General features: G+C 42.6%; 1 protein-coding gene across 2 annotated transcripts in view; it reads right to left on the minus strand.

The window, feature by feature from the left end:
* The window catches only part of LOC124798654 (N(6)-adenine-specific methyltransferase METTL4), a 55,034-nt gene extending 28,240 nt beyond the window's left edge, over window positions 1-26,794 (minus strand). Inside the window, exons 1-6 of one of the 2 annotated variants that reach the window (XR_007016965.1) lie at window positions 26,399-26,794; window positions 14,072-14,448; window positions 13,794-13,968; window positions 13,428-13,605; window positions 4,828-5,003; window positions 3,666-3,933 (exon numbers count right to left, since the gene is read on the minus strand). Coding sequence is in view for 1 of the 2 variants with exons in the window: in XM_047262152.1 (XP_047118108.1) it covers window positions 13,428-13,605; window positions 13,794-13,968; window positions 14,072-14,448; window positions 26,399-26,677 (1,009 nt within the window). In the remaining variant the exon portion in view is untranslated. Of the gene's footprint in view, window positions 1-3,665; window positions 3,934-4,827; window positions 5,004-13,427; window positions 13,606-13,793; window positions 13,969-14,071; window positions 14,449-26,398 lie in introns of those variants that run through there. The other variant, XM_047262152.1, reaches the window with a different exon arrangement.
* Between the last annotated feature and the right edge of the window lie 332 nt (window positions 26,795-27,126).

Below are 27,126 nucleotides of genomic sequence, written 5' to 3' on the forward strand. Positions count from 1 at the left end.
ATGCGGGAGATGAACCGCCGTGGGTGGAAAAAGGAGACGGTAATTCGGATGCTCAGGAGAACTATGATGCGTGCAACATAACTGGTGAGGAGTTATGCACATCTGATCTGCAATGGAGGGACTCCAGCCTCCACCAGTATGCTGGTCACTGGACTCATCCTAAAAGCTCCCATCGCTAGTCAAATGCCACAGTGGTGCACTGGGTTGAGTAAATGCAATGCTGAGGGTGTCACCCAATCATAAACCAGACTCCCATAGTCAAGGCGGGATTGAACAAGGCACTGTAGAGCTGCTGCAGCGTAGGGCGATCTGCAGCCCAATTGGTGTTACTCAGGCAGCGGAGGGCACTGAGGTGCCGCCAACACTTCTGCTTAAGCTGATGAAGGTGAGGAAGCCAAGTCAATCGGGCATTGAAAACCAGCCCTAGGAATTGATATGTCTCCACTACAGTGAGTGGATCGTCATTAAGGTAAAGTTCTGGTTCCGGATGAATGGTACAACACCAACATAAGTACATGACACACGACTTCGCGGCTGAAAACTGGAAGCCGTGGGCTAGAGCCCATGACTGGGCCTTGTGGATGCCTATCTGTAGGTGCCACTCAGCAACACCAGTACTGGAGAAGTAGTACGAAATGCAGAAGTCGTCTGCATACAGAGAAGGTGAGACAGACAGCCCTACAGTGCTGCTAAACCATCAATGTCCAATAGAAATAGAGATACACTCAATATAGAGCCCCGCGGGACCCCATTCTCCTGGATATGGGGGGAACTGTCGGAGGCACCAACTTGGACAGGGAAAGTACGGAGCGACAGGAAATATTGGATAAAAATTGGGAGTGGGCCCCGGAGACCCCACTCATATAGGTGGTAAGGATATAATGCTGCCAGGTCATGTTGTAAGCTTTTTGTAAATCAAAAAATATTCAACCAGATGTTGGCATCCGGAAAAGGCTGTTCGGATGGCAGACTTGAGGGACATGAGATTATCAGTGGTAGAGTGACCCTGGCAGAAACCACTCTGGCATGGAGCCAGTAGGCCACGTGACTACAGGACCCAACACAGCCGCCAACTCACCATAGGTCCTAGCAGCTTACAAAGTACATTGGTGAGGCTGATGGGCTAATAGCTATCCACATCAAGCAGGTTTTTACCAGGTTTAAGCACAGGAACGACGGTGCTCTCCCGCCACTGTGATGGAAAGATGCCATTGTACCAGATCCGGTTGAAGATGGTGAGGAGATGTCGCTTGTAGTGGGACGAGAGATGTTTAATCATCTGAGTGTGGATACAATCTGGTCCAGGGGCTGTGTTGGGGTAATGTTTAAGGGTGCTGAGGAGCTCCCTCTCAGTAAATGGAGCATTACAGGGTTCACTGTGGCATGTAGTGAACAAGATGTCCTTCCCTTCCATCTGTCATTTGACCATGTGAAAGGCTGGGGGGGCCTAATTCTCCAACGCAAGGGCTCGAGCATAGTGCTGCAATCGCGTTTGAGTCGGTAGATAACACACCCTGTATGTTAATGCCAGGGACACCTGTTGGAGTCTGGTACCCAAAAACACATTTGATCTTCATCCAAACTTGGGAAGGTGACGTATGGCACCCAATGGTCAAGACATACCTCTCCTCCCACTCCTGTTTCCATTTTTTTATAAGTTGGCAAACGCAGGCATGGAGTTGTTTAAAAGCTATTAGGTGCTCCAGGAAAGGGTGCTGCTTATGTCAGTGCAGAGCCTGCCTATACTCCTTAACGGCCTCAGCAATTTCTGGTGACCACCAAGGTACTGTCTTTGGCCAGAGGCACTCTAAGGAACAAGGGATCGCATTTTCTGCCACAGGAACGATCGTCCTGGTGACTCGCCCAACCATAACATCAATGTTACCATATGAGGAAGATTCAATGGTAACAGCAGAGGTGAAAGCTTCCCAGTCCAGCTTGTTTAAAGCCCATCTGGGTAGGCATCTGTGGGGATGACGTCAGGGGAGTGACAGGAAGATGGGAAAGTGGTCACAACCACACAAGTCATCGTGGGCTCTCCAGTGGTAGGGAGGGCTTCACTGATTCAGACTCAAGGACTGAGGACGACCGTGAAGCCCTATGACCAGCTACCTGTGGGTGCTTCAGCCACTGGTGGGTGTCTGCTTTGCCACTGGTAGGAACCTGGGAACGGAGTGACTCAAGGGACCTCTTCCTAGTGAGAGAAGGCGAAGAAGACTGATGCTTCTCCGGCTGAGAAGTGGGGACTGATGGCCCCAGTGGTTGGGGTGGCAGTGTTTCCGAGGTAGGAAGTGCAGGAGCAACAGGTAGGGAAGTGCCCCTACCATCAAGGGGGCAGGTGTAGTGTTACGGTTCTGAGAGCCAACTGGAATTGGCGGAACTGATGGGGCTAGAACTGTTGCTGTAGCGGCGGCGTGAGAGGATGTCATACGCACAGGTTGTAGGCGTTCAAATTTCCTCTTAGCCTCAGTGAAGGTCAGTCAGTCCAGCATCTTGTATTCCATGATTTTCATTTCTTTCTGTAAAATCCTGCAGTCTGGCAAGCAAGGGAAATGGTGCTCGCTGCAGTTGAACAGATGGGCAGTGAGGCACATGGAGTAATGGGATGTGAAGGACATCCACAATCATGACAGGTGATGCTGGAAGTACAGCGTGAAGACATATGCCCGAACTTCCAGCACTTGAAGCACCGCATTGGGGGAGGGATATACCATCACCTTCACCTTCTCGGGTTATGCGTCACGCTCGAACACCAAGATGAAGGCATCAGTGGCAACCTGATTATCCTTTGGACCCCTATGTAAGTGCTGGATGAAATGAACACCTCGTCGCTCTAAGTTAGCGCGCAGCTTGTCATCAGACTGCAAAAGAAGATCCCTGTGAAATACCCTGGACCAGATTTAAGCTCTTATGGGCGTGATGGAAACAAAAACATGCTCCAGCTTGTCATAGGTGAGTGGTGCCCTAAACTGGGCAGAGAAGGCTGTTTTGCTCAAGATCGGATTTTGGACAATCCCTCCACCTCCCCAAACTTGTCCTCTAAATGCTCCACAAAAAACTGAGACTTCATTGACTTAGATTTTACCCACTTAGAGACTGCTGGCGGCAGACCGCCAGCGAGAGATGACGTACTACACTTCATGGCGTGTCATCCGCCCTGATGACACCCACTCTGACCAGGGGGCCATCCCCACAGTCGCCACCCAGCTGCAGCACAAAGGCCACCTGGCACGATGTCCATTGCCAGGACTCCCAATGCCCCAGGGTGACAGGCATCTACTCCTTGGCATGCGTGGGGAGTTAACGGCACAGGCATCAGCAGAGCGATCCCTGTGTAGTCTGGGGGCTACAACCAACAGGGTACATGGCGGCCCCACCACAACAGACTGGCTACCATGCTGGATATGAGGTACTAAGAATTCCTTGGTCATCGTCATCGCAGAAAATGAAATTGCATAGTGGGTGGAGGAAAACGCAACCAGGAAGGTGTCTTCGCCCAAGAGATGGAGGATGAGCGGGACTACAATGCCTCGACAAGAAAGTGGGCTAAAGATCTCAATGCACGATGGATAAAATGCACCATGTAAGGCGCCCTTCCCCAATTGGCTTGCTCTTTGGAAAAATGGAGGTCAAACCCTGAAGGGGACCATCACATAAAGGTCGAAACGTGTGGGACTCCTTTTAGTCGCCTCCTACGACAGTCAGGAATACCTCTGGCCTGTTCTTACCCCCGGACCCGCAGGCGGACCGGGCAGGCTGGGACTGGTTTTTGCTCATATCAGTTACAGGCTTCAACATTTTGGTGGCCTCCAAAAGATTGTCTGTTGTCACTTTTCTTCTCTTTGTGGAAGGCCGTTCATGCTGCTGGGGCTGTGGCTCACTGCAGGTGACATCAGTCTCTTCTTGTGATGAATACTGTGCCTCTACTTCATGCTATGAATATAGAAATGGAAACCATTAGTTACACATTATCTTACACATACATAAATTTTATTTACGGGTACCCACAATCAAAGAAGAGTGGGAGCAAATTGCATATGATTTAGAGGAAAAGTGGAACTGTTATAACACTACAGGAACAATGGGTGGAAAGCAAATGTCCACGAGCTAGTGGCTCTCACTTTTTCAATTATAAATCCTTTAACAGTATAATTTTATTTGCCATGGTAGATGCTACCTACAAATTCTTGTATGTTGATGTAGGAACTAATGGGCATTTTGGCGATGCTGGAGTGTTTTCAAAAAGCAAACTACAGGAATGTCTCATTGACCATCTATTCTGAACATTCCTGAAGGCCAAAAGCTAAGGAACACAAACATTAAAACTCCAATGGTTGTGCTGGCAGATGATGCTTTTCCTCTGAGTTACAACATCATGAAGCTGTATCCCTTGTAGGGAATCACTAAGGACGAAAAAGTTCCCAATTACAGGTTGTCTCGAAGAAGAAGACTTGTGAAAATCAGGTTTGGCATTCTTGCCAGTAGTTTCAGGATTTTTCTTAATGCCATTAATCTACCTCCAGAAACAGTTACTACAGTTGCACTAGCTGCCTGTATAATGCATAACTTGTTAACCAAGAGGAGAAAACACATGTACACTCGTCAGGAAACAGTGTCTACAGCAGTAGGAAACTGCACTTATCTAGAGTCACAGAGCACTGAGGACCCACATAAAATGGAACCAACAGTTTGCCAAGCTGCTGTTGCACATCCAGTACATGGGAGAGCAGTTAGAAAAGACTTTAAAACATTTTAAAATGGTGCTGGGATAGTGCCTTGACAAGACAATCACATTTCATAATGTAAAATGTAAACAAATGCACCTACCTCAAAAATTTCTTCAAATGTGGGTTTCCATGTTCACTGCCACTTTCCATGTCCTCTAAATTAGAGACACTTTCATCTACCACTGTGGCCTGGTCCACGAACTTCAGCAAGTAGGACCAGTACACTTGTGGACTATAAACGGCCTGTGCACTGGCTCCACGTTTGCTTTTAAGCATCTGCAATAATAATAATGTAAACTACTTGATGTTACGTAAACATTATGTGTGCTTCAAGTATCTTTAGTGAACAAAATTATGTAAAACATTTGTGTGTCATGTAAAAATTACTTGCATTAATAAAATTAAATACATGTGTTGATACGTACTTTTGCCTTCTCGTGAGATTAACTTGGGCAGAGGCCATTAACTTTCTTTTCTATGGAGCCTGGTACACCCTGGTCATATCTCACGACTAATGATCTCTGCAATTTTTTTGCAGGTCTCCAGTCTTCTTAATCCATTTTTGTACTCGGGAAACCTCATGTTGTAAAGCACCTCATCAGCTTCATACATTTCTGTTAATATTTTAGTTGATGGCACAAACCAACTAAATTCTGCAGCCATGTTTACAAACACACTACTGGTGACTGACAGCTGCACTGATGCTAGTGCTCCAAGTGGTAACATTTCACATTGCAGTAAACAGAAGACAAGCGACTTTTATGATCAAATTTATGGCAAAGCTCTAGATTTGATCATATTTACTTGTTGACAGACAAAATTCGACAAAGTTTCCTATTACACCATCAAATTTCTTTGACACAAACATTTGACACATCAACTTTGACAAAGAAATATTACAGTGTCATACCAGCCTTAGCCACATGTGTTAACCTGACTGCTGCTGCACAAAAAAGCACATTAGTGAAAAATAAAAGTCTCTGTTCCCGTAACTAGCCATGGATGCTTGGTGTTCTTAGCCGATTGTCTACCAGCTACTCTATTCGGACCGACCGTGTGAGGTGATGTATTGCTTCATATTTCATCACCCTACTGTTAGACCTTCCACATTTTACATGCTAGTAGACATTTAAAATGTGGGCTGACAGAGAAAAATGGTATGGTAGAGAGCAGCAAATACAAACTGGACAAAGAATTTATTACATCTTAATTGGTATTCACTATGCTGAAGTTTAGACTTAGTTTAAAGATGTACTCATAGTGTAAACTGCTTAACCTCATTTAATATGGTAAAAAGAAAGATTAGTAACGATTGAAGAACAGATGAGCTGCAATAGGAGAGCTCAGATGAAAGAGATGTGCAGATCGATGGCAGATACGCAGACTGGGACACAGTTTCATTCACCCCAAGATTTCATTCAGTTAAAATTCCTTTTCCTCCTTGCCTGCATTACAATCACAGTTCACACTATTAGTTGATTTTGATGATACAAAATTTCCAAGTGCTTACTCATGTGGCATAGCTCAGTGATTACTTCCCTCTGGAAGTCTACACCTAAATTACACAACTGATAATTTATACACTAGAAGTCAGAACTGATCTAAGTTTTATAGATAGCCATAATGGTCCAAATTAAACTATCACAGACATCAACACGTCCACATTTTACTGGCATCTTAAAGTACAGTGTGAATTACATCTGGCACCATCAGCTGACTCCAAGCAAATACAATATTTTATATTTGCTATCGTAAATGGATGCACTTGTTCTGGACGAATGGACATGATAATTACACTTTCTAGCAAATTGTTTTGTCTTTGCTGTGCACTGCGTTTTTGCTATTAAACACCATATACATTTGTTGTAGCTAGTAGATTTACAGCTTTCAGCACAGTGAAGCAAACAACATACTGCAGCTTAAATCTCAATCAACAGAACAATTTATTATTATTGAGTGCTTTAGCTTATCCCTTGGTCAGTATGTAGTAAGTGCCTGCACTGTGGCTGTGAGTAATTAAGACATAGCAAGTACTCAACTTGCGTTGCTAATTCTTTGGACTCGGAAAAGTCACTGCTAGAAATGGTGCTAGTTCTAGGTTGGAGCTGTGAGCAAACAACAGTCATTTTTGAATTTTAAAATAGGCCTAATACAGTAATTGCTGTAATCCATAGCTTAAATAATTGAAACCAGCTGTTAATATACCACAGCTTGTATGGCAATGGAAAATGTGTTAATAAAGCTATGTACTCTTAAGGAGTGCAGCAATTTCACTTTGTGAATGGCTGTGACAATGCGGGACAAATGCAGTTTGCACTGTGTATTCTGTTGCTGGGAAAATGTGTAAGGTCAGATGAAAATTGGGTGGGGCCTGGTATGTTTTGCTTCATAAGAGTATGAATGCACTGTCAACCACATATACACAATAGTCCAAAACATATGGATTTTGCTCAGCTGTGTGCCTTAATCATGCTAAGTGTGGCTTGACTGGTGCCACACAAACAGAATGTGTCAGATAATGCAAGCTATCGCTCAGCCATGCCCTGCTACTGGTCGCATGTGGTCCTGTGCAGTAATGTGTGATATTGCTGATCCAACCACTGTTTGTTTCTATCAATATTAATCCATTACCGAGTTGGCATGGGACAAGATTCACTAGAGCTGTGGACTACACTGTAAAGAGTATTACTCTGAAAGGAATATTTGAATACACTCTACACAACTGTCATTACTTACATGTTTGAATTGCTCAATGTTGACTGTGACCACTAATTCCCATGACTCAGTACTAAATATGTAAAATGTTTCACTAAGTTTAAAACTTCAATAAACAACATTGAAGACTTATGAAGTGTGGTAAGATAACATCTCAGGACAGTGTCAACTTCATTATGAAGATTTCACGGGAATGACTGTGACCATTTGCCTTATAGTGGCAATATTTTTAATTTGTCCTTGTTTCCCTCTTGCGAACCTACCCTACCTTGTGAATAAGGGAAGGATAGCCCTTATGTACCCCCTTTTTAACCATCCAGCATGGTCACTGTTATAAAAAGTACAAAAGCAGCTGTTTTTGTGCCTTATCAATGCCTTAACCTTCAGCCATTGCACTGCGCCGCCTGCTTTTATTTAAAAATGCCCATGTTGTAAATTTGACAACATGCACCTGCTCATGTGACAACTTTAGAGGCACCTTCTTGAAGGTTAAATCAACTGTTGCTTACAAAGAGCAAGAATAATAGATTTCTCTTACTCTCAGAGAAGCAATAACAGTATTGTCAACTTCTGGTAGCACCTCACAAATGGAATACTTGTCTTCACTACCATAACTACTACTTTTCTGCGCAACTGTGTTCAAAGGTTTTTGTAAACAATTTCTACATGTTAACGCAATTGAGTGTGATTCTCAATAATCATATTAATGTTTCTGCATCCTTTTACATTTGCATAGTTACAAATGAGTCGCCTAGATGCAAAACTGTCCATGTCCTCCATAACCAGTATTGAGAAAAAGTGGAAAAACTGTTTCCACTGGGTAAATACACACTGCCCTACACTTTATGTTGTATACATAAGTATGGATTAGTACAAAATCATTTGGGCTATTGAAAAAAAATCATGAACTCAATGCATGTAAGATATAAGCAAAATAAAAATGGACTTGGACAGTTTTGCATCTGACTTTGCAGATGGCCACTTTTGCATGCAACTGAAATGGACATGGACAATTTTGAACCTGACTAGTTGTACATGAGGAGAGGATATGGGGTGAACATAAAACAGTGTATTCAGTTTTAATTTCTTTTAATATTTCTGAAGGTACATGGTGTAACAAATGACAAACTGCAATCCACTTAATACATCATATCTGGAACAGTGTCTTCATCTTCTCCTGTTAGGCATTCTGATTCAACTGATGCCCCTGACCCGCTGGAACCTAGTAATGTCATGTACCACGACAAGGATTCACGTTCCCTCCAAGACTCACTATAGTGTTTCTCGAGGAATTTTGAAATATCCTCCAGTTTCTTTTCATTAATAGGAACAACCGTGTTCGTGATGCAGCTCGAGTTTGTGTGTCCTAAGTGTTTCCCACGTTTGCATACGGACACTGCTAGGTTGATTTCAGAATTATAATTACGCTCCCCTTGGACTTTTATAGCATTCTGAGAATGTGTATAACTTTCAGAATAAACAGCTGTAAGACACCACAGAAGTACAATGTTTACATGCTTATGGTAGCCATCTTGCATTACAGTCACATGACCCCAGCTTTCAATGCGATTTGTCAAAACAGACAAGGCAAGTTTTGCACCCAACTTACTGATGGACATGGACAGTTTTGAATCTAACCACACTTTTCGTGAGCTATTTTCCATTGGACATGGAGAGCTTTGAGCATAAATAGCATTTCAAGCATGTGTAAAATGTCATGCTCTACAATCCAGAGTTGCCAACTCAATTTTTTTTTTAAGTGGACATGGACAGTTTTGCATCCAAGCGACTCAAATAATCCTTCTCTCCATTAAATTGTATGATGCCAGTAGTCCTACTGGACTGGGATATGAACCTGGGTCTCCTGCTTACAAGTATGCATGCCATCCGGACACCGTGGTCACCGCAACTGCACAGATTACCCTAGCTCACCTTCCATCAGACCCAAATTTTCAACTTACACCACACACTACCGATTTAGTGCCCCTGCTCATTAGCCTCATTATTCGTGGAATCTCATCAATTCCTGTAAGAGTTTGAGCTCAGTGTGCATCTGCACTAAAGGGATCATTGGCCGTCATTGTCTTAATTATATAAGTGGTGTCTGTTCTTTTGGACATGCCCTTTCGTGGGGGGGAGGAGAGGGGAAGGGAGGGGGGACCAGCCCTCACCGTCCTCAATGCCATGACTAAAGAGTTGAGCTTGGCATCAGTGACAATGTCAGCGACGGCAGTCAAATACATGGGAAGTTCCCGATACACCTGGACCGGTGTGTGAAAGTGAGTGGGATGAGGATACCCCCACCACCCATGGACCCCGGGACGATGGTGAACAGAATCAGCAACAGGGTGGCAGGTGCTATGTGGACCTGTGAGTACATGATGAAGAAGGCTGAGACAGGAAGCAACGACAGTGGACTAGAGAGGAGAGGCTCTGGCAACGGAGAGCTTGCTTCTGGTGGCAGCAGCACCTGCTCAGCACAGTGAGAGGTGCTGGCACCAGCTGCAAGAAGCAAACCCGCCACTAGTGCTGATGAAGCCCCAACCACTGGAGTAGATTGGCGTGACCAGGCCTGTGCAACCTCTGGAGTGGCCAGGGGCACCAAAGAATGAGATGTTGGGCCCCACAGCCCAAGGAGAGGGTCCTGTACTCATCCTCAGGTGCAACTGTTTCCTGTGCTGCAAACTATGAAGGCGTGGCAACTATGCTGGCTCTGTATGATGGCCAGAATCGAGTGAGGGCACTGTCCAAACGCCCTGGCCCAGACTGATGTATCGGCTGCAAATGTCAACAAAACTGGCACCAAGAGGTTAAGTAGTGTCCATGGCTAATAGCTGTGCAGAATCTTGGTGGTGGGATCCTTTGCCCCAATTGGCACAGTTCTGTTAAAAGCTTACAAAAATGTAAGGGTTTCCTAGGCTGGGAAATCTTATATGTACTTGCACATCTGCAATGTAAACATCTGTACAAGGCATTTTGCCTCACTAATTGATTGTGAATGGAAGGTAAATGGCATGACATGGCAAGTGTCATTATGTGTACAAAAGTCCTTGAAAAGTTATGCCACAAACTGAGTACCCTTGCTCACAGCCAGGATGAAAAGCAAGCCTTCTACGGAGAATATCTTCAAGAGGGCCTTGACAGTCACATCTGTTGTCACAGATGGATGATGAACAACATAAGAAAAATAAGGAGAAGCATCAATTGCCAATAAAACGAAAGAGTCTACAAACGGACATCAAAATCACTGTGCTCTCTTTCCCATGGCTGTGTAGGGGCCAGCTATGGTGAGAATACAGTGCATGCTGCTGCTCATTGACCCGGATACTTGTGGCAGTCCATGACTTGGTGTCCCACCTCCTGATCGATGCCTGAACAAAACTCGTGGTGGCATGCCAACAGTTTTGTGTGAGAGATTCCCCAGTGAACCTCATATAAGCTGAGAACCACCCATTGCAGAGCCACTGGAAACACGATGTGGAAGTAAACCCTTCTGTCGATGGGAGGATAACACCGTCTCAGAGGGAAAGGCAATGGCGCAATGCATAAAAATTCTGAAGTAGGTCCGATGCCTGGCCCAACTGACGGTCAGATCATCCATGTTCTATCATGTGCATGGCCTGCTGGAGCACTGGATCTGCTGCCACGGCAAAGGCAATATATGAAATGGTGATGGGGAAGCCATCTGTCATGTGCCTCATCTTCATATCCAGTTGAAAACAAACCAATTCCTCCTGGTTGAATGAGTGGTCAGGGCACATGGGGAAATGGCAAAGAGGATCCGTGTTCACATGTTGTGATGTGGGGTGAAAATGGAGCTCATAATTGTACCAGGACACAAACAGAGCCCAATGCTGAAGATGATGAGCGGCTTTGTCCGGACAGGACAGGGATTGGGTAAACAGGAACACCAAGAGCTTATGGTCAGTAATTAAATGAAATTTTGTACTACACAATAGAACATTGAATTTTTTAAAGCTTACACAATAGGAAGAGCTCCTTTTTCCACCCGAGACTAATGTTGCTGATTCACATTGAGTGTTTTTGACACAAAGGCACTAGGCTGTCAGAGCCATCTGAATGACAATAGGCCAGGACCAACTCCACCCTGTAATGGGATGCTTCTGTGGTCAGGACCAGATGCTTGCTGGGTTGGAATGTTGCAAGACACAGCGTGGAGCAAAGACTATCCTTAAGCTGCACAAAAGCATGCTCACGGGCTGCAGAACAACGAAAGGAGCACTTTTCCAAAGCAACAGAAGCAAGGGGTGGGCAATTGGAGCCACACTGGGAATAATCTTGTGATACAACACCAATTTGTCAAGGAATGCCTGACGTTCTTATAGATTAGACAGACAGCATGAAGCCAGAAGGGTGTCGACATGTTGTTCTATGAAACACGCCTGCTGTGTAGTTTCATGACCCAAACAAACAATGGAGGCCTGAAAAAAGTGAGACTTATCATGATTACATAATAGCCCACGGCCTACAGAAAAGCAAACAAAGAATGGAAGCTGCATATGCAATCCTCCATGTTAGCATCTGTCAAGAAGATATCATCAAGATAGTTAATACAATGAGGAACAACCATCATAACCTGTTCTCAGAAATGCTGTAAGATGGCAGGTGAACTCCAATCCTAAGCATTAGTAATTGATACTGACAGATGCTGAAACATGTATTAATCACAAGCAACTGTTTTCAAGACTCATGCATCACGGTAGGGTTTGACCAAGTCGATTTTCAAAAAGAATAGACCCCGGGCAACTTTGTGAGCACCTCCTTCCGGTGAGGCATGGGATACGTGTCTATTACTGCCTTGAATTCGAAACACAGTAGAAGCAGACTGGACGGCTTCTTTACGGTCACTAAGTGATCTTGAGGTAATTGGTGTAATCACTCTCAGTGACATTAAGTGATCCAGCCCCGCCTCAACCTGCTCTCATAAAGCTACTGACACCGCCATTGCCCAAAAAAGCAAGGGCATGCAGAGTGTTTAAGGGTGACGTGGGCCATGAAATTGTTTTTACAACCTAAACCTGGGGCAAACATCCGAAAACTCAGAACACAAAGAATCCAATTCGTGATAAGGCACTTGGTCTGACACAATAAAAAAAAATTGCAAACAAATTTTCAGTGCTCACATTGTTAACCGTCAATTATGTGATGGAATGGACAATCGACTTTAAGCTGTGCTGGCTGCAAATTTCCCAAGAATAGGAGCTTATTAATGGATGCCTGACGCCTGCAAATATTGGGGTCTGTAGCCTTGTGTACATCTATGAGTTAAGTCAGGACACCGCAGCCCCCATGTCGACTTGCAGGAATAATGGCTTATCCATCATTCACCCTTCAATGAAAAGTCTGCTCTGGCCTGCAGACAACAGCAAATATGATGATAAAACAGTATGAATATCGATATCCACTGATAATGGCTTATCCATCATTCACCCTTCAATGAAAAGTCTGCTCTGGCCTGCAGACAACAGCAAATATGATGATAAAACAGTATGAATATCGATATCCACTGATTCCTGCAATGACTCCTGAGTGGGGGTAGAGATCGACTTACCACTTTTATTTCATTTATTTATTTTTTTAAATTAATACAATTTCGTGAGTTCAGATCACAGATGTGTGCCATCTGCAGACTGCCCCCTCCCACCTTCAGAGCTTTTGTTTCATTAAATGTGACTGCCTCACACCCACCCTCACTAAGTTTATTACTCAGGTGTTATCAAATTTTAAGCCAAATGTCATTTATATAGGGTGTGCAGTACAGCAGTGCTAGTATAAATGGAATTAACTACTCATATTTTGAAGCACTGTGTTTCTCTGAGGACATCTAGTGATTGATGAGAGAGCCAACGATAGCATTGTGCAATGTATTTCAATTTTAAGACACATCCTTTTTCTTTTCAAACATATTAAATTATCCATGCATCTTGTACATATGAAAAAGCCAAAGTAATTAACTAATCTTACCTGTCAGAGGAGGTTTGTGTGAATGAATAGCACTTGGGACGCTAATAACTATTTTTCCATCTTCTGGTAATGGAAAACTTCTTGGTGTACACAGTTGATGTGCAAAGAGTATTTGCTCAAATGGCTGCTTATTAGGAGGTTCAGAGAAATTGCAAACTGGTATACCACTCCGAGTGACCTAACAGAAAATAAATTATAGGTTTCACTACTTTCACATGAAAGTTTCTTCCATAGAAGATGATGGCAAATGTCTGGCAAAAACAACATAACATACTTGTAAACACAGCAATTTATATGTATGCATCGAGCACCTAGACTTAAAACCCCACAATCTACCAGATGTGAAGTATTATGGAGAAACCGTACCTTCAGCCAGTACCATTTGCTGACACACTCAATTCCCCAAGAAGGAAATATTTTATTTTTCATTGTATTTATGTGTGTTTCAGAATTTGTGCACCATACTGCAACAAGTGCACCAGGAGCTATTAAGGATGCAACTGGCAATTTTAACAGGTCCTCATCATACATCATACTGTAACTGAAGACAACAAAGGAAGTAAAAGTATCATACAGGGACCAAACTAACAGAATTATCTCATCTGTGGAATCATAATTTCTTATTCTCATTATCCATAACTTACCTTGATTCACGAGACTTTTGTTTCTTCCTTCGTATATATTTATTCCACCAAGGTGGATCCAAGAGCAGCAGATCGAACTTCCCAAGGACATCCAATTTCTGGTTCAAGTTGCTTATATCATTATTAAAGAACATACACCTTGGTGGGAAAACATACTTTTTCTCTCCATGTGACACTATTATGGGAAACTCCTGATTGTTGGCTCCATGAAATGTCTTATTTTGTTCATCAGAGTTTTCTTTGTAAAATATAACTGATAGGTTTCTAGCATCTTCGTTTCTTCTTAAGGTATCTGATGATGATGGCTCACAATTGAACACACCCTGTTTCTTTGCATTGTTAAGTAAAACTGATGATTTGTTTGCCACAAGATTAACCTGAAAACGTGAATTGATAGAAATCAAAAGTGCCCTGCATGTCAAATATTGTATCTTAAAGTTTATTTACACTTCAAGTTACAGGCTGCATGAAATGCACTCGAGGAAACTATCATATAAAGGGTACACAAGAGTTGGGAGATGGCAATTAAAATTAAATTTAACAATGTGGAATTAGTCAATGAACATCCATGCACAAATTTATGATGCACCCTGCAACTTCATATTCTGTATATTACTTATTCTGTGTGATATTTAAGAGTTACTTTATAGCTCATACTATCTCAAATTCCACTCTCCCCTCCACCTCAAAATAATTCCTCTGAATTATTGCCCAATTCCATTTGTGTATTGAAACAGGGTAAATGGCTAAGTGTCTTGGTACACTCCCTAATCTCACATGTCTTATTCTCATGATACCTGCATGAAGTACGTGAGGGAGGCAGCAGGCTTACTGAACTGTCTTCCTTGAACAACAGTTCTCTAAATGTAACCTATACTGATATGAAAGAACAATCTCATCTTACTTGCACAAATACCCATTTCAGTTCCCTATCAGTTCTGTTACTCTTTCATGTGGAAAATACTGAGAAGTTGTGATCCTGGCACTGTGTCCCTCTAAATTTGTTCAATGTCTGTTGCAATGTCTACACTGTAAAAGCTCCAAATTCTGGAGCAGTGGAATTAAAATGCTGCAGTTTCCTAGTAACAACCCAACAAATCCAAGTCTTTCATTTGTCTTCCATACAACTGACTGAAAGTGTTTATCTTATTTCATATCATATCACTTCTCAATATTGCCCATAAATAATTAATCGATCTTATGGGCTCTCAAAATTTTATCATTAACCTCGTAATTCAATGCTATCAAGTTCTCTTTCTCTGTTATGAGCATTATCTTTCATTTATGCACATTCAAAGAGACTTACCACTCACTGCATCAAGTGGAAATTCTGTAAAAGTTGCACTGCATTTCCCATGATGGTCCAATGACCCAACTTCACTGCAGACAACAACACTGTCAGGCAATAATCTGATGATGTTACTGACCACATCTGATAAACCATTTAAATGTGATACTGGAAAGTCCTTGGAGGAATAATTTAAGGACAAAAGGTAATTCACTGAATAACTGAGATGCTGAGTTGTCAACAGACACATCAAAGAAAACTGAGACTGTTGCTCACTCATTCATTCATCATGTTCTGCATGTCCCATTGAGGAAGAGAACATTAGTGGATGTGGTACACGTCACAATATACAGTATCAAAAAAACAAAGGCAATCGTAGAAAATTACTCCCTATACCATATTGTGCCTCAGCTCCACCTCTCCCAGCAGAAGAATTCTATGACAGACTTAGCACGAGACCTCATAGCAGGCTGATGCAAGAAATCACAGTACAGCAGTCGATAAGATGTTTTTGCGAAAGATGCTGAGACCACAGAAACCAGTCCTAAAAGGTGAAAATGCCACATCGACATCTGTTGTGACTTATGGGAGGCAGGCCCTACCATTTCAGAAACAACAGTGGACTGAGTGCGTATAAATACTACTCGTCCTAGACAGGCATCATCAGTCACTGCCAGCAGCCACCTACAAGGGGAAGTCTACAACCAGAAATGGGTCAACAAGCTGCTTCTGACTGATGCTGTCTGCACCAGCTGTGGGTTTGCTGTGTGCGCTAAGTCTGAGTGCTGCTGACCTGGTACCTTCCAAACAGCAGGCTGCCTGCTGGTTGACTTCCATCCACCACTGGCCACCTACTCTGGGTGTCTATGGCTTGTGCAGGGACCACATGCTGTCTGTCACCACCTCTGTGGGAAAACTCTGTAGTCGTTCGTTGCCTCTTTATGGACAAACCTTGCTGCCATCTGCTGTTAACTGTCCAGGGACATGTCACCACTGTGTCGGCACTGCAGTCCACAGTTTGCTTCAACACACTCTGATGTGTCCCACAATGAACTGTGTATTTGTACCAGTCAGCGCTGCTGCTTACTCCAGCTGCCACATACCACCCTGCATCAGGACTTGAGTCTGTACGACATTACTGAAGCGCCCACTGCCATGGGTGATGTTGCACTTTGGCTGTGTCAAGGGGCTGCCTGCTAATCCAACCGACCAAGCAGCCTAATCTTGGGCTCACTGCCACCACCTAGCACCGTCATCAACATATTGCGGCAAAGAAGAAACTACTATACGTAAATGTTATTTATATGATGGCATGTCGAGCATCCACCAGGTACCTACCCGCCACGCCCTTGGAACCTTGCCTAAGGTGGTGAACAGCAGGCCTTCCTGACCACTAGAAGCCCAGCTCTATCACCCACCACAGAAGTCATTCACCCCTGACCTCTACAGCTTTAATAACAATAAAATACATTTTGGTTAAAAATTGAGTAAATTAAAAAAATATCTGCTACTTTGAAAAACGTTGCTCTCTCTTCAGTTATATTACGAAGCTGCTTTTTATCTGCTTTTAGTAGCTCAATATTTACTTTGTTACGATGATAATTCTCAAAGAAAAATGTACCTTCATTTGAAAATACAGAGTCCTATTTACAGTAGATAACTACTTGTCATGAAGCTTTACAGTGACCCCTGCTACTTGTCATGCATCTAACAGAACTTTTCAGTCCCTGAGTCTCAGTATTCTTGATAATTTGTAGAAAGAATAGCTAATGGGGTATGTTTTTCATTTCTTTTAAATGGCAGGGAGTCCCTATTTCTTCCCTTGTGTTAGGCAAGAGCTTGTTGAGTATCTCCCCACCAGTCTCCATTCTAAGCCCTACACAGGGAGACAGAGTTTACATCAGAATTATTTTTGGGTGTTGATTAGTTAACTGTGTGAAACACAGTTATGCTGAAACTTATTTTTGTTCATATGTGTGGAGCAAATATATTGTAAAGTGAGTGTAAAAATGATAGTTGCTTCTGAGATCATAAAACAATGGACAGAGCTTCTTCATTAGTTTAGCTTTCTGTTGACCCCATTTCAATTTGTTATATAACTCAACGCCAATGAATTTTACAGTTTTTCATTTGTTGTACGGCCATCAATGTCTACTTATGGCGTTAATACACTATGTGATCAAAAGTATCCGGACACCCACAAAAACATACATTTTTGATATTAGGTGCATTGTGCTGCACCTAATGACACGAACTCCATATCAGCGACCTCAACAGTCATTACACATGAGAGAGCAGAATAGGGCGCTCCGCAGAACTCATGGACTTCGAACATGGTCAGGTGATTGGGTGTCACTTGTGTCATATGTCTGTATGTGAGATTTCCACACTACTAAACATCCCTAGGTCCACTGTTTCTGATGCGACAGTGAAGTGGAAATGTGAAGGGACACATACGGCACAAGAGCGAACAGGCCGACCTCATCTGCCAACTGACAGAGATCGCCAACAGTTGAAGAGGGTCATAATGTGTAATAGGCAGACATCTATCCAGACCACCATACAGAAATTCCGTACTGCTTCAGGATCTACTACAAGTACTATGACAGTTAGGCGAGACATGAGAAAACTTGGATTTCATGGTCGAGCGGCTGCTCATAAGCCACACACCACACCGGTAAATGTCAAATGACACCGTGCTTGGTCTAAGGAATGTAAACACTGGACGACTGAACAGTGGAAAAACATTGTGTGGAGTGACGTATCACGGTACACAATGTGGTGATCTGACAGCAGGGTGTGGGTATGGCAAATGCCTGGTGAACGTCATCTGCCAGTATGTCTAGTGCCAACAGTAAAATTCGGAGGCGATGGTGTTATGGTGTGGTCGTGTTTTTCATGGAGGGGGCTTGCACCCCTTGTTTTGCGTGGCACTATCACAACACAGGCCTGCATTGATGTTTTAAGCACCTTCTTACTTCCCACTGTTGAAGAGCAATCCAGGCATGGCAATTGCATCTTTCAAAACAATTGAGCACCTGTTCATGAAGCACGGCCTGGGGCGGAGTGGTTACACGACAATAACATCCCTGTAATGGACTGGCCTGCACAGAGTCCTGACCTGCATCCTATAGAACACGTTTGGGATGTTTTGGAATGCCGACTTCATGCCAGGCCTCACTGACCGACATCGATGCCTCTCCTCAGTGTAGCACTCCATGAAGAATGGGCTGCCATTCCCCAAGAAACCTTCCAGCACCTGATTAAACATATGCCTGTGAGAGTGGAAGCTGTCATCAAATTGAATTCCAGCATTACCGATAAAGGGTGACACAAAATTGTAAGTCATTTTCAGTCAACTGTTTGGATACTTTTGATCACATAGTGTATGTCCTTATTGCTAGTTTGGAATGGCGTCATGTGAACCTTTTGAGATTAAGACTTAAACTATTGGCTGTCAGCTATGGTTGAGTTTGGGCCCTTGATTAGCATGATTATGTTTGCAGCAGCAGAAATTAGACTTTGAACTACCCTTTAAAGTTATTGAAAAATCATTTATGGAGATAAGGCACAAGAATGAGCCCAGTTCTAATCCTTTTGGAACTCCTCATATTATGTTCCCCCACTCTGAGGTTAGTTTGATGCCTGCAACGAGGTCTGTTAATGAGACCCCTCTGCCTTCTGTCAAGCAGATCTGAAACCATCCATGTAAGAGCGATGCCATTAATGCCAGAACATTTTAGTTTGTAGAATACAATTTTGTGATCACAGAATAACTCAACAGGATAATCATTTGTGAGATGTTGTATTGCCTTCTCTGTGGATAATTTTTTACGAAAGCCAAACTAAGAGGCAGTTAATAAATTCTGCTCAGTTAAAGGAGTTAGTATCTGTCTTTCTGAAACACTCTTGAATAGAATGGAAGAAGTGATACAGATCTGTACTTCTAAGGCTGTTTGCTTGTCTCCAGCTTTGTAGGTCAGGGCGATACTACAACAGAACTAAATCTGGCGGGAAATACGCCCTAGTTCACTGATTGATAAGAAAGATAGCTTAGGAGAAATCTTATGATATCAGAACACGTTTTTAATATTCTGCCAGAAACATCATGGCCAGCAGAATTTAGTGATTTGATGAATTTTGTAATTCTCCTCAGGGACTGTACTTTTGAAACTAATGTCTTTTGGTGATGTAGCATCTGCGCAAGTAAATCTAATGCATACGTATTTGGATTTAATTACTGGGTGCAATGTTTGCTGCCACTTAATGAAGTAATCATTGAATTTTGTGGACAATGATTTGAAAGTGTCACCATTCTTCCCAGAGCTACTTGCTGGGAACTAATTTCATTGGTTCCCTACTTTTGTTTGTTTATGGTACAACAATGTTTCAAACAATTTTTGCCTCATGCTTTAGGCACTTTATTTTTCTGGGCACAACACATGAATTTTCATTTGTTAACATCAGACTGGAGGATTTTACAGAACTCATGGTAATGGAGTTTCAAATCTTGACTAAGCTTGTTCTCTGAATGAGGTATAGATCTCTCTTCCCAGCACAAGATTTTTTAATCCCAGGAGTTATCAACCTCTTATCCTTATCCTTGCTTCTGTTTAATTTTAACCTTAGTTTTGATTGCTTGCATTTTAGGTAAAAACAAGAAACAAAATATTGTAGGAATATGTTAAAGAAAAAGTTAGGCTAAATTTTTCTGCCAGCACTGTCTACTGTTTCTCCTCTGTGTTCTTCGCATATTTTTACTGTAATCATTATGACTGAGTCATTGTTCATGATCCTGTGACACGATATTTCTTTGATTTGTACCTCACTGGTCAGTATATTGTATTGTTAACATTTGACCATCATAGTTGGATGTCAGGCCTGGTGGTTTAGCTTGCCTGGAAATGAGAGGTTGCGGGATTGAACCATGGTTGGGCCACAGGAATTTTCAGTCTGCCTTTAAACTAGCCTTCATCTCTCAATGTGAGGAGTTGCAAGGAATGACACACCATTCGGATTCCACATTAAACTATAGGTCACCCTCCCTTGATTGGAAGGAAGATTAGCATTTAACATCTTGTTGACAATAAGGTCATTAGAGATGGAGCAGAAGTGTGGATTAAGGAAGGGTTGGAAATGAAATTGGCTGTGCTCTTTCAAAGGAGCCATCCCAGCATTTGTCCTAAATGATTAAGGGAAATCTAGACACCTGGACACGGATTTGAACCACCATCATGCCAAATGTAAGTCCAGTGTGCTAAACATTGCACAACCTTGCTTGGTCTGTCAATTGGGTAACTAGGGTAGATTAGGGTCATGCAAGTCACCAAAATGGTGTCCAATCGAAAGAACAGCACCAGGCCCTTGAGCGACACACAATTATTATTATTTTTATTGTGGTTGGATAAACCCTTGAATATTGGTTTTACAATTAAGTTATAGCAGGTTGTTGAGTCTAAAAACAACTTACCAATATCTATTGCATTGAGTCTATCAATTCTCGAAGGGAATTCTGCTGTGGAAATAACCCAAAGTTGGGCATCAGCAACTTTAGGTGCTCTCAGTCAGCCTTTTTGACAGAAAATCATCATTAAAGTCTCTGCAAACAATGATTCTCGAGTTAGGTTTGCCAAACCGCATTAAATTTTCAGAATGAGATTTTCACTCCGCAGCGGAGTGTGCGCTGATATGAAACTTCCTGGCAGATTAAAACTGTGTGCCCGACCGAGACTCGAACTCGGGACCTTTGCCTTTCGCGGGCAAGTGCTCTACCGTCTGAGCTACCGAAGCACGACTCACGCCCGGTACTCACAGCTTTACTTCTGCCAGTACCTCGTCTCCTACCTTCCAAACTTTACAGAAGCTCTCCTGCGAAACTTGCAGAACTAGCACTCCTGAAAGAAAGGATATTGCGGAGACATGGCTTAGCCACAGCCTGGGGGACGTTTCCAGAATGAGATTTTCACTGCAGCGGAGTGTGCGCTGATATGAAACTTCCTGGCAGATTAAAACTGTGTGCCCGACCGAGACTCGAATTCGGGACCTTTGCCTTTCGCGGGCAAGTGCTCTACCATCTGAGCTTCGGTAGCTCAGATGGTAGAGCACTTGCCCGCGAAAGGCAAAGGCCCCGAATTCGAGTCTCGGTCGGGCACACAGTTTTAATCTGCCAGGAAGTTTCATATCAGCGCACACTCCGCTGCAGAGTGAAAATCTCATTCTGGAAACGTCCCCCAGGCTGTGGCTAAGCCATGTCTCCACAATATCCTTTCTTTCAGGAGTGCTAGTTCTGCAAGTTTCGCAGGAGAGCTCCTGTAAAGTTTGGAAGGTAGGAGACGAGGTACTGGCAGAAGTAAAGCTGTGAGTACCGGGCGTGAGTCGTGCTTCGGTAGCTCAGATGGTAGAGCACTTGCCCGCGAAAGGCAAAGGCCCCGAATTCGAGTCTCGGTCGGGCACACAGTTTTAATCTGCCAGGAAGTTTCATATCAGCGCACACTCCGCTGCAGAGTGAAAATCTCATTCTGGAAACGTCCCCCAGGCTGTGGCTAAGCCATGTCTCCACAATATCCTTTCTTTCAGGAGTGCTAGTTCTGCAAGTTTTGCAGGAGAGCTCCTGTAAAGTTTGGAAGGTAGGAGACGAGGTACTGGCAGAAGTAAAGCTGTGAGTACCGGGCGTGAGTCGTGCTTCGGTAGCTCAGATGGTAGAGCACTTGCCCGCGAAAGGCAAAGGTCCCGAGTTCGAGTCTCGGTCGGGCACACAGTTTTAATCAGCCAGGAAGTTTCATATCAGCGCACACTCCGCTGCAGAGTGAAAATCTCATTCTGGAGACGTCCCCCAGGCTGTGGCTAAGCCATGTCTCCGCAATATCCATTCTTTCAGGAGTGCTAGTTCTGCAAGTTTCGCAGGAGAGCTTCTGTAAAGTTTGGAAGGTAGGAGACGAGGTACTGGCAGAAGTAAAGCTGTGAGTACAGGGTGTGAGTCGTGCTTCGGTAGCTCAGATGGTAGAGCACTTGCCCGCGAAAGGCAAAGGTCCCGAGTTTGAGTCTCGGTCGGGCACACAGTTTTAATCTGCCAGGAAGTTTCATATCAGCGCACACTCTGCTGCAGAGTGAAAATCTCATTCTGGAAACGTCCCCCAGGCTGTGGCTAAGCCATGTCTCCGCAATATCCTTTCTTTCAGGAGTGCTAGTTCTGCAAGTTTCGCAGGAGAGCTTCTGTAAAGTTTGGAAGGTAGGAGACGAGGTACTGGCAGAAGTAAAGCTGTGAGTACCGGGTGTGAGTCGTGCTTCGGTAGCTCAGATGGTAGAGCACTTGCCCGCGAAAGGCAAAGGTCCCGAGTTCGAGTCTCGGTCGGGCACACAGTTTTAATCAGCCAGGAAGTTTCATATCAGCGCACACTCCGCTGCAGAGTGAAAATCTCATTCTGGAGACGTCCCCCAGGCTGTGGCTAAGCCATGTCTCCGCAATATCCATTCTTTCAGGAGTGCTAGTTCTGCAAGTTTCGCAGGAGAGCTTCTGTAAAGTTTGGAAGGTAGGAGACGAGGTACTGGCAGAAGTAAAGCTGTGAGTACCGGGCGTGAGTCGTGCTTCGGTAGCTCAGATGGTAGAGCACTTGCCCGCGAAAGGCAAAGGTCCCGAGTTCGAGTCTCGGTCGGGCACACAGTTTTAATCTGCCAGGAAGTTTCGCATTAAATTTTTTTTTAGATTGAGGGTACATTGATTATCAGTCAACAATGAGATCCAGTGTTTAATGTCTTTCAGAAATCTGCGTCAACTATCTGCAAGACATGGTATGTATTTAAAGTGAACTGTGATTTTCCTCAACTCAGGCTAATTATTTCACATAAGTTTATTTTCTTGAGGCTTACAATATACTCTAGGTTCCTACCACAGATAGATATTAACGATCTTGGTTTGTAATTCTGTGCATCTGTTCGTTCACCATTTTTGTAAACCATAATTAATTGCACCATTTTCCCATTCATTCTGTCACACTGACAGATTCCATTAGGGCCTAGACCCTTGTTCTCTTTGAGTTCACCTTAATGGTCTTTACAGTACAGTGGATGCTTTTCTCCATGTTCTCATTTGTTGTTGTTTAAGTGATCAACCGTTGGTATGGTAGAATCTTCAGATGTGAATATATATTTAAGTGTGGAATGTAATAGTTTGGTTTCCTGTCAGTTAACTGCATTTTCTTCACAGCATTGATACACAAAAGATTTACTGAATAGTCTGATCCATTCAATGACTTTGCATCAGATCAGAACTTTTTAGAATTTTCTAGTAGCTCTTTTTGTCAGCATATGACAATTGAAATTGCCACTAGCTACTTGCCTAGCCTTTATTGCGGGTGCAATAATTGCCATTCAGTTTTCTCAACAAGTTTTGTTACAGTGTCTTTCACAGCAAGGTTGTAGCAATCTATCTATGCAACAAATAGGCCTATTCTTCTTTCTGGAATAGGCGTATAGACCTACACCAAAGATAACTAAAATTTTAATGAGACCAAGAGAAACATGTGCTAACAAAAATTAAACTTTTACAATGCCAGTTTTTCCCCCCCTTGAAACAGCATGACAAGTGGTGAGTATGTAAAAGGAAGGTCGGGGGTATATGGTTACATGAAAGGCAAGCGAAAGACAGATCACAATGAGAAGGAAACGAAAATTAAACTCCAGACATTTCCTCCTGGCTTTGTTGCTTGGTGGGGCATATTTGAAACAAAATACACATTGCTTCCATTTCCATTATTATTATCAACAGAAGCGTCTGATTGCACCTGTCTGCTTTGACCTGTGATGTATTGGTCGTGTTGTGTGTGACGTCATTATGACATGGTATTTTTTGAGTTGGTTGTGTTTGTAGATGTCATGTTGTATTTCATAGTGCCTTCTGGTGGTGGATGCGGACGTGCTGATTTTAACGTGTGGTATCGGGTTCTTTGGAGTTCTGGTTGTCATCTTGGTAATGTGTAGTTGGTGTGTGTGTGTGTGGGGGGGGGGGGGGGGGGGTGTCATGTACACGTGTGCGTGCGCGTGGTGGCCAATCTATGTGCTGCTACTGCTGGAAGCTTTTGTTGAAAATTAATTTTTGTTTTGGATATATTCTATAGTAATTGTGATGTTTCGTCTGCTGTATATTTATGGTAGGTAATGCAATTCTTTTTTTATATTATTTGCCTTAGGATAGTGCAGTGTTTTTTTATTGTTGTACATTTAGCTTGTCCCCACTCTAAAGCACGAATTTTCTGCCATTGTCCCATTAGATTCATTTTATTTTTGGTGTGAGACATTATTGTGTCATTATTATTTTTGTTTATATTTCTTGGCTTGTTTACATACTATATTCTGTACACTGGAACTAACCATTTCCGCCATATCGAGGACAACATGTGTCAAGGCAGATGGTTGGAATCTGACACTTCTGTAATGCCATGATACAGATCTAGGAATGTAGAATTTTACAAACACAATACTTGGTTCATCTGTAAGTTTTTCTGTCAGGCTTACAATACTTACATTCTACTACTGTCTCTGTAATACGTTACTTAGTAAACAGGTTAATGGTCAATACTGCAATGTATGTTTTGAAGAGTGATATCACTTAATTGCAACAAAATACAGTCCGCACAATTTGACACACTCTCTTACAGAACTAAAGTTTTATTGTCACAAAATGATATATTAAACAGGAATGGAGGACCTTTTTAAGTTTTTGAACCGTAGGTGAAACAAAACTTTTTTTGGAAGTAACATGTTTACAATCTAGTGCAGAAACTGCGTGTTGCTGCTTCACACGCTTAATATCCCTTACAAAAACATAAAAGATTGTTTACTTGTATTATTTTCACTTAACTGTCTTCTGCAACATTACATCTTAGGGCAACAGTGCATTCTCCCCCTTCTGATGCCTTTTATCTTGCCAGTGCTAGGTCAGGACTAGTACGGTACAGCTCCAATTTCATGGAGAACGGTACCTTGTCCGTATACAGGCTATTACTACATTGGGGTCATCATACACAAAGGCATTTTAAAGCTATTGATAGCCATCTCCCTCCCACGGAAGAAATCTATGTACCCCTTTTGTTTGAGTCTAGTATAACTGTATGGTCAAAATGTAGAATTGTTTTTCAAACTGTTTGTCCATTGCATAACTGAGTTGTAACTTGGGAACCACCTTGGCATTTATCTAAATGGAGATGGAAAACCACCTAAAAACCAAGTCCTGGCTGGCTGGAATACTGGCCACATCTTTAAGCCACAAGGCACATTAAATCCGTGGTTAGCGTGTCTTCCCATGTCCTGGAAGTGGGCACACTTATATGTTTGGTTATACGAGTGTATAATGGTACAATAAAATAAAAATAATAAAAAATAATTCTTAGGGCAGAAGTAGCCAATGAGAATTCATTTATTCCTTCACACTCTGTGTTTTGCAAATCCCATTGTCAAGGACAGCCTGCAATAGCGGAAAATGAGTGAAGTATTCAGCAGAAGACATGGTGTCCATCAACTTCCAGCACAGCACTGTGCATATATCTCAGAATTTTAACTGTGATATCCCTCTATCAAGGGATTCGTAGTCCATAATTCCAACACCCTCACATGTACTCTTTAACTATTGTACAGACACTGATTTCACCTCAGCACAACTGAAAAATTTGAGTATTAGACAGAGACTTACAAAGCTAAGTTGATAAGGTGTCTTGTGCAAAGCTGAGTGTTTGGCTTTATGTAGCAGCCTATTACTTTTACGTAGGACTACATAATACCACAAATTTTGCCTCCACGTGGTGCAAAAACTGTTTTTTTGTTTGTGATGTGAAATAGTGGCATCTAAAACATTGTTAAAAACAAGTCTGAAAAATGTAGTGTAACTACAGTACAATTTTTAATAATATAATAGCCATAAGGAAAGTCAAAATAATGATATGGGTTATTGATGTCGAATTATCTGCGTAGTAACTGAAAAAAATCTGCATACAAATATTATTTATATTAGCTTCCTCAGTCACTTAAAATTTCACAAAGAAACTCACTACTTGCTCTGCACTGTTATTCGTACTTTCGGCGCCGTTTCTGTTAGTTCTTCTTTTCTTCTTGGGTGAAAACCACAAATTACCGGAATTATCTGAGCCCAACGAATTATCTGAGTCGATAGGTGCTTTATTTATAAATGGAGTTTCAATCTTAAACAGTGCTGGGTCGAACTCTAACCTACACGTAACGTTATTGTCATAGACTTCACCATAAATACTTTTCACGAACATGTCGTGAGATAAAACCCAACCGATGTTGTCTTGAAACACAACACTCATTTTAACCTATTTTTATAAACATGTGTGACAACAACCATTCCAATTACGACATGAAAATAAACACACTAAAAATAATTGTTTACTATTCATAACATTCAAAACTACCGGCATACGCCATCACAGATAGGCCAAAGTGCATACGCCAAAGTGTACACGTCAAAGTCACGAGCCCCTGTCTGCGCAAAATTCTGTACATGTAAATGTGGTGTATTCACACGGCACCATTCCGTTGCTCGCCCGCCATCCGCCGGTCTAGAAAAGAAATTCACCGCCAAATTTCTCGCAACATCAACGTTTATTTCATTTATCCAGAAATTCGTAATAGAGAAAATTCTATTATGGCCTGTGTTTGTAATTTGTGTCGAAAAAAAAAAAAATGCAAACGGAGAGACCTATCAAAGTGGTCAAGACAGTGGATGCTTAAGCAGTTTTCGCACATAAATTTACTT

Source organism: Schistocerca piceifrons, chromosome 5 (assembly GCF_021461385.2).
Source record: "Schistocerca piceifrons isolate TAMUIC-IGC-003096 chromosome 5, iqSchPice1.1, whole genome shotgun sequence".
Taxonomy (NCBI): domain Eukaryota; kingdom Metazoa; phylum Arthropoda; class Insecta; order Orthoptera; family Acrididae; genus Schistocerca; species Schistocerca piceifrons.